Source organism: Triticum dicoccoides, chromosome 3B (assembly GCF_002162155.2).
Source record: "Triticum dicoccoides isolate Atlit2015 ecotype Zavitan chromosome 3B, WEW_v2.0, whole genome shotgun sequence".
Taxonomy (NCBI): Eukaryota; Viridiplantae; Streptophyta; class Magnoliopsida; order Poales; family Poaceae; genus Triticum; species Triticum dicoccoides.
Window position 1 is genome coordinate 506277037 of NC_041385.1, and position 8683 is coordinate 506285719.

The 8683-nt window shown below is 55.2% G+C and overlaps 1 protein-coding gene across 2 annotated transcripts in view; it reads left to right on the top strand.

Annotated features, from left to right (window-relative positions):
- The first annotated feature begins 761 nt into the window (after positions 1–761).
- The window catches only part of LOC119276779 (two pore calcium channel protein 1), a 28189-nt gene continuing 20267 nt past the window's right edge, over positions 762–8683 (top strand). Inside the window, exons 1-4 of one of the 2 annotated variants that reach the window (XM_037557933.1) lie at positions 762–1156; positions 1884–2027; positions 2255–2362; positions 2916–3011. In XM_037557933.1, coding sequence (XP_037413830.1) covers positions 977–1156; positions 1884–2027; positions 2255–2362; positions 2916–3011 — 528 coding nt within the window. In that variant the 5' untranslated portion in view covers positions 762–976. The remainder of the gene's footprint in view (positions 1157–1883; positions 2028–2254; positions 2363–2915; positions 3012–8683) is intronic. The other variant, XM_037557932.1, reaches the window with a different exon arrangement.

Sequence of the window (8683 nt, forward strand, 5' to 3'; positions counted from 1 at the left end):
TTGTTTGAAGTCAATCTCATCCAACTTTGACCAAGTTTATATAAAAAATTATAGACATTCACATAACAACACCAATATCATTAGATTCATCTTGGAATATATTTTCATATTATATTTATTAAATATTATAGATGCTAATAATTTTTAATATAAATTTGGTCAAACTTAGCAAAGTTTGACTTTCGGCAAAACCAATGTGCAGAGTAAAAAGGACCGGAGGGAGTATCATTAATTCTTTCCTTGAATACTGTTGGTGGCCTTATATTGATCCAAAACGCATATTTCATAGTGGTCTTGTATAAGTAAATGTAGGGAGTAACAAAATTGCATCATGGCGCTCATAAGTACACACATAATCATGACAGATCATAAGTACAAACATAATCATGACAACACAAATTCAACCTCACGCTTCTTGGTCGGAATCTTAAGATTCGTAGCAATGCTGTCTGCCCACTGCTTAAGAATTTTTTGCACACCTGTACCAGCCACGTCAGCACGAGAACGGGCGTATTCGCAAAAAAAAAAGAAGCACGAGAACGGGCATGCAAATTCTTTTCGACGATAATGCCCCGCAGACATCACCCATCCGAACCCCAGCTGTGCCGAAAGCTACCCCCGCGCATACGTCCTGTACGACCGTCCACTGTCAAAGCCAAACACCAAACACCGGCGTCCACCAATACCGGGCGCTGGTGCCCCGTCTCCCTGCCCGCTGTCGGTCCGCGCGCTAATCCCAACGGGATTACGGGCGACCTGTGCTTCGTATGCGGCCAGTCGAGATGGCCGCAACGTGGTCGACTACTACCTCAACACGATCCGTTCCGGTTACTTCTAATCCCATATTCCCATTTCCACACAACACCTGTTTAAACTAATCCACTTCCGCCTCCGCCTCCGCTTCGGGCTCCACTTCCGCTCGTAGCTTCAGCCTTCAGATCTCCGGTTGCATCTCAGTCTAGCCAGGGGGGGAGAGATGAGCGAAGCGGAGGCGCCTCTCATCACCGAGGAGGCGGCGGAGCGCGGCTTGGCGTCCTCCGGCAGTCGCCGCCTCAGCGACGGGGGCGGCGAGCAGGGCTCTAGGAAGTACCGCAGGCGGTCGGACGCGCTAGCCTATGGCGACCGTTACCAGAAGGCGGCCGCTCTCGTCGACCTCGTCGGTTCCCACTCCACCTCTCTTTGCCCCCCTCTCTCTCGCTCGCTCCGCTGGTCCTCTGCTCCACTTTGCTCTGTTTCTCTGAGCGAACAGCTACGCTGTTTGCTGTAGACTGCAACTGGGAATTCAGATGCTCGAGCCTCCAGGGGCTTTGTGCTGTTGGTTGTTGTGGCTGGCGACTGTGAGTGAGGTGGCGTAGGAATGGTGTTTGATGGATTGTCGGCTAGCATGCTGATTTGGTGCCAAAGTCTACGTGGCCGGGGAGATGGTTAGGAAGCAGAGGTGCTGCTTGATATTTTCTTTTTCTTTTTTGGTTTAGTCTCGGCTGGTTTGTGAGTGTTAGATGCTTATTGTCTATCTGATGAAGTGCCAAAAAAATGTTAAGAATTGATCTAATATTTTACATTATGGAATTTGACATTGTATTTGAACTTATACAATAAAATAATGTTAGTCCTATTTCATAGACATCCTTACACCAAGGGCCTTACAGTATAAGTCCCATTTCGTCTTGCAAGGAAATCAGGGTAACTGAATCTTCCCCTGAAAGCTAGGATGCACTTATCAGACTATGTTGCATAACCTTTCTTTCGGAAAATATTTGTTGGAGCTTCTAATTAGTAGTCTAATTAGTAGTTACAATTATTTGTCGAATCTTCCCCTGAATTCTTTTTGCATCTTTTGACTTACTCGAATGTCTAGTTAGTAGTTACAATTATTTTGGCAGGCAGAAGATGGTGTTGGCATCCCTGAGGATGTCTTGAATGATACGAGGTTCGGGAGGGCAATGAGTTTCTATTTTGTGTATCTCCGGTTGGACTGGCTGTGGTCACTTAACCTGTTTGCTTTGATTCTTTTGAATTTTCTCGAGGTTAGTTCTTTTTTTCTTTCTTACAGTCACGAGGTTAGTTCTCAGAAAGTGGAATCTGTATATTATTTTGTATAGGTTCTTTAGGTCAAGATCGATTTTGTATTATTCTAACAGTGACCAGGCATCTTAAGTGTGGAAACTTTCCATGGTCAAAATAAAGAACAAATTAGGCACAGTCTCATGATTCCCATATGGTATTGATGCGAGTTCTTTCATTTGCATTTCAGAAGCCTCTATGGTGCCGGAAAGATGCTCTACATGCTTGTGATCAAAGGGATCTTTACTTTCTCGGGCAGTTGCCATACTTCAGCAAAACTGAATCACTCATCTACGAGGTACGGCTTTATTCATAAGGGTAGTACTTCTATGCTTCGTCCAAACCTTAATTACAGAAATCTTAAAGCAGGTCAATAGTAGATTAGTAGTAAGTCAATCCCTCAAGTTGCTTTGAGAATTGCACTTTCCACTTTTATGGAGAATATCAATGCAACCTGAAAATAAGTGAAATGATCTTGGCGCTAAAAAATCTGTTGAATTTTGAGATGTTTTGCAGAATTAGTTGCATCAGGTCAGGGTTGTGCCCCCACAATGTTGGGACGTGCACTGATCATGCTGTAATTCGTGTGTCCTCGGACGCTTGTAACTGAACCTTACCTTTTCAATGCAAAGAAACACAAAGGTCTTTTGCGTTTTCTCGAATAAGTTCGTATGTATTTCAGTGGATTCAGCTACCTGAATTCTGTTATCCTCGAATTTGTATGATTGGAGCTATCCTATCATAATATGAATTGTGCATGTCTTGATCGAAAAGCATGTAGTGACCTATATGGAGAACTGAAAGCCTGAATCTGATGTATTGATCTGTAAATGGTTCTTTTTAAATTTCAGGGCCTTACACTTGTTATTCTTGTAATGGACATCTTTTGTCCACTTTCTTATGAAGGCCTAAATATTTTCTGGAGGAGCACCACGAATAAGTTGAAGGTAACAATTCTGTCTTTCCGGAAGCACATAATTTTTCAATACATCTCTACAAATGTCAGAGAACTTCGAAAACCTGATAATTCACAGGAGTTGGCTTAGTGAATGTTGTTTACCGAAAAAGGCTTTCGCCCCGCTTTATAAATAAAGCAAACCGCCACAAAGCATACAACCGAAGCAAGTTCACACACACACACCACCCGAGTCTCACAACACAGTAAACAGGTTCTGCTGAGGGCACAGCTCAACAAGCCCAAAAGAAAGAAAGAGAACAACACACTCCAGGAGCAAGGAGTCTAGTCTGGATCCGGCGGGGGCGGCGGCGACAGGCGGACGGCCATCGAGCGGAGGTCGGCGATGAAGGCTGAGATGGCGTCACGGTCCGGGGGGCGGCTAAGCGGCCGCCAAAGCTGCAAGAAACCCGAGAGTTTGTAGAGAGTGTCAGTAGCGCGACGAAGGGGGGAACGCTGGATCACGAGCTTATTGCGAACGGTCCAAAGAGTCCAGGCAAGGACCCCAACCTCAAGCCACCTAATGTGGCGAGAGGACGCGGGGGACATCTGGAGTTCAGCAAATAAGTCCGGGAAATTGGTGTGGCACCAACTTCCACCGACAACCTCGCGAAAGCAGCTCCAGAGGAACTGGGCGGAGACGCAAGCGAAGAAAATGTGGTTCGAGTCTTCAGGGACACCACAGAGCGGGCAGATACCAGTGCCCGGGCCATTGCGCTTGCAGACCTCCACACCAGACGGGACCCGACCGCGAATCCACTGCCACATGAAGATGCGATCTTCAGGGGGACGCGGACGGACCACACCATCGATAGGGGGAGGGGGGCGGAGGAGGGGGCAATGGCCATGTATAGCGGCTTGGTTGAGAACTGGCCCGATGGCTCCAGACGCCAGCGCACAAGGTCCTGACCCCCATCCACCAACGGCTCATGCAAAGCAACGCAATCAAGCAACTCACGCCAGGCGGCGGATTCCGCCGGCCCAAATGGCCGACGGAAAGCAAGGCGCCCTAATCAAGAAGGGCCCTATCGACAGAAATCATGGGGTCGACGGAGATAGAGAAGAGGGCGGGGAAGCGGGCCGCAAAGGGAGAGTCGCCGGCCCAGCGATCAAACCAGAAGAGCGTCGAGTGGCCGGACCCCACCGAGATGGAGGTTCCAATGCGGAGCACCGGGAGAAGCTGGACAATAGACTGCCAGAACTGAGAACCGCCCGATTTCTGGCAGAAGGCAAGGGGTTGACCCCGCAGGTATTTATTCCGGATAATGTCGAGCCAGAGGCCACCTTGACCCTGCGCGATGCACCACAGCCACCGGGAGAGAAGGGCAATATTCATCCTTTTAGAGCACATGATGCCCAGGCCACCTTGCTCCCTGGGCTTGCAAATGTCAGGCCAGCTGACCATGTGATACTTCTGCTTGCCATGCTCGCCAGCCCAGTAGAATCGGGATTGGATTTTGGCGATCCCCTTATGGAGAGACTCATGGAGGCTGTAGAAGCTCATAAGAAACAAGAGGAGGCTGGAGAGGGATGAGTTGATGAGAATAGTCCGGGCCGCCTTAGAAAGCCACCTCCCTTGCCAGGGCTCGCACCGGGACTGGAGCTTAGTCACGGAGGGCCGCAGGTCCACGACAGAGAGACGCGAATCGCTAATGGGCGTCCCCAGGTAGGAAGTGGGGAAAGAACCCAGGCGGCAATTGAGTCTGTTGGCGATGGCCACAGACTCAGAAGGGGAATATCCCATCACCATAACATCACTCTTGTCGAAGTTGATCTTGAGGCCCGACATCTGTTGGAAGCAGAGAAGGAGGAACTTAAGGTTGGCGATGTCCACCTCCGAGCCTTCGACCATGATGATCGTGTCGTCAGCATACTGGAGGATGGAAATCCCCGAGCCCCCAGAAAGGTGGGGGGTAATCCCACGAATGTGGCCAGCGGCTTTTGCCTTATCAAGAATGGAGGCAAGAGCGTCCACTACCATATTGAAGAGGAACGGGGAGAAGGGGTCGCCTTGGCGCACCCCACAAAGGGTAGGGAAGAAAGGACCGATCTCGCCGTTGATGTTGACCGCCGTGCGACCGCAAGAGACCATTTGCATGACTCTAGTGATCCATCGGTCATCAAAGCCCTTCCAAAGAAGGACTTCCCTGAGGAAGGTCCAGCTAACAGTGTCGTAGGCCTTGTGGAAATCGATCTTTAGAAAAACCGCCTTCAGGCGTTTAACCCGGACCTCATGAAGAACCTCATGAAGTACCAGGACACCATCCAGGATGTACCGGCCCTTAATGAAGGCCGACTGGTTAGGGTGGGTTATCCGATCCGCAAGCAGGGTCACCCTATTGGCGTACCCCTTGGCCAGGATCCGGAAGATCACGTTAATGACCGTGATCGGGCGGAACTGGCGGATGTCAGACGCCCCAGGGACCTTGGGGATGAGAGAGATGATCCCGTAGTTGAGGCGACCTAGGTCAATAGAACCAACAAAGAATTCATCGAAGATGGCCATGACCTTGGTTTTAATCACGTTCCAGAAGGTCTGGAAGAAAATGACCGGGAGACCGTCCGGGCCCGGCGCAGAAGAGGAATTCATACCCTTGATGGCCTCCCAGACCTCCTGCTCAGAGAAGGGGGCCGTCAGGGCTGCGTTCTCCGAGTTGGACACTAGTTAGGCACCAGCCCAACAATCGGTGGCGAGGGAGATGCCGCTCCTAGGGGCGGGAGAGAAGAGGGATCGATAGAAGCCGTCGACATGGGTCCGGATGTCACGGGGGTCCTGGAGGAGGGTCTCCCCATCCCAAAGAAGGGGGATGGTGTTGCGTCTACGGCGGCCGTTGGCAATCGCCTGGAAGTAAGCAGTATTCGCGTCCCCCTTCAGGACCCATCTCTGCGCGCCCCGAAGGCGCCAATATGCTTCCTCATCGGTGTAGATCAAGGAAAGTTGGTCCTCGAGGTCGTAGCGGGAAAGCCACTCATCCGGGGAGAGACCCACCGCGTCAGCCCGAAGGTCAAGGGCCTGGATCGCGGTCAGCAGCGCCTTCTTACGCTCCCTGGCGTCGCGGCCCAGATTGGCCCCCCAACCCTTCATAAATTGCCTGCCACGTTTCGCACAAAAGTGCCACGCATCAATAGCAGAGGGGGGACGAGGGTGGGGGTGGGCCCGAGCCTCGATCCACCGGGCGCAAACGGCGTCGGTGAATCCAGACTGGGAGAGCCAGAAAGTCTCAAAGCGGAAACGAGGGGGGATCGGCGGACGTTCGTCCGCGGAGGAGAGAAGCAGGGGGACATGGTCCGAGCCAATCCGAGTGATGGCGCGGAGAGAGGCTAGGGAACAACGGAGGTCCCATTCTGGGGAAACAAGGACCCGGTCCAAGACAGACTGGGTCGGGGAGGCTTGCCGATTGGTCCAGGTGAACCGGGCCCCAATCCGATCAATCTCCCGGAGGGCGAGGTCAGCAATGAAGTCATTAAACAATTGCATCCGGGCAAAGCACACATTGCCATTGCTCTTGTCTTCCGCTACGCGTAGCAGGTTGAAGTCGCCACCTACTACCACGGGGAGGGAGGCCGCCGAGATCTTCCAGTGGAGCTCCTCCAGGAAGGAGGCCGACCTACTGTGGTCGGCCGGCCCGTAGACAATGATGACCTCCCACTTGAAGTTGAGCGATCTCTCGAATAGCTCCATGCTGACGAAGAATTCGCCCCTATCCATACTGCCCACCTCGAAGGTGGCATCCTTCACACCTAAAAGGATGCCACCCGAGTGGCCCGTGCTCCCACTAGAAGGGAGCCAGTGCCACGCAAAGAGGTGAGAGCTCAGCCGGTCAAGCTCAGGAAGCGAGAAATCGCGCCGCATGGTCTCTTGCACAGCAACAATGTCGATGTGCTCATCCCGCATGTACTCCACTAACTGGCGGCGACGACCATCATGGCCGAAGCCGCGGATGTTCCAGAAAAGAGCCCGCATTAAGGAGCCATAGAGGGGCTGCTTGACCCCAGAACACGAGAAGCGCTTTGCGCGCGAAGAGCCGCCGTGCGGGAGCGGGTACGGCCCCGGATCTCCGCCCCAGCCACAAGGGGGGGGGGGGGAGGCGCCGTCAGCCGCGGCACGGGCGGAGAGGGGGACACCCCACCCGTAGAGGCGGCTGGAGGAACGAGGAGGGCCGCACGGGCCTCCGCGAGTTTCCCATCGAGAACCTCACGAGCTCTGATGGCCGCGATCTGGGCTAGAGGAGGGCCAGCTTCCCCACGGAAAATGATCGCGGAGTCGGAGGCCACTTTGGCGAGGTTGCCCAGCGGCACAGACTCAAGCGCAGAGAAAGAACAAGATGAAGCAGAGGGGGGAACGGAGGGCGTACCTGGCTCCAGGTTACGAGCGGCAGCGCGTAGCTCCGCCCGCTCGGGAATGGGCAGAGCCGGGCTGCCCTCAGGGTGAGCAGCATCCAGCCGCGCACTCCGGCGGGAGGCAACCACCGGGGAGGAGGTCGACCGACCGCGACGGGAGTAGGCGGCGGAGCGGGGGGGAGGGGGCTGGGCCGCCAAAGGCGTGAGAATCCGAGCCGCCCCCACCCCTGGGGGAGACGACGCAGGAGAGGTCAGCAGAGCCGGCCCAGCACAGCCGAGGTGGGGAGGCGCTGGGAGTGAGGACGCAGCCGGCGGGGGAGGCGACGCGAGGAGGTCCGCTGAGCCGGCAGCCGGGGCGACCCGCGGTGGCGACGAGGGCGGAGGAGCTTCAGGCCGAGGGGAGGACGGGGCGACGGGGGGTGGCGAGGCCGGGGCGGAGGGGTCTGCCACACGGGGCGTCCCCCCCACCGCGGGCGCCGCCGGAGAATCCGGGAGCAGGCCGATGGACGGGACCCCCGAGTCCAGCACAGAGGGCGGCGACGAGGCGGGGGAGCGCGGGGAGGAGGCCGGGCAAACCACCAGGCCCACACTGGAGATGTCGCTCCCCTCGGAGGGCGACGCCGCAGAGAGCGGAAGGCCATCCAGTGGAGGGCCAGAAGCGGCCTGGCGTCCCTTGCCCCCCGCGGCAGGAGGGGGGCGAGGGGGAGGGGGAGCGGGAGTCCTCGGACGCCCCCTTCTCATCCGAGCGGTGGGAGCGGGAGCGGTGACGGTCGTGGTAGTCCCCGCCAGCCCCCTGGTTGCCACCGGGGAGGCCGACGTCAAGGGAGCGGGGATGCCCAACGTGGTTGGGAGGCTCGGGGGCGATCCTGAGGTCGAAGCCCTGGTCGTTGAAGAAGACCCGGACTGAGGTGCGAAGCTTGGAGGAGTCGAGGCACTTGACCTTGACCCGGACCTCCTCCTCCTTGCGCAGAGAGAGCTCGTCGACCGCCACCACCTTGCCCAAGAGACGAGACATCTGGCGGATGACGGGCTCGGTCCGCGCAATATCGGGGAGGCCGGAGATGAGGATCCAAGCGGTGTCGAGGACAGCCACGGCCTGGGCGTCGAGAACCGGCTCGGATATCTCGACAACCAGTTGGTTGAGAGCAAGAGTAATCCGGCCACTACGCGTCGCGTAGCCGTAGCTAACGAAGATGTGACCGGCGGTGGGGGTGACCACCCAGTCCCACTGGTGACGGTAGAGATGGTTGAGCTCAGCCTCGATCATCTCCGGGGATGCCACCCCATCGACGACCGTAACGACCGCCTTAAGGGAGGGCGACG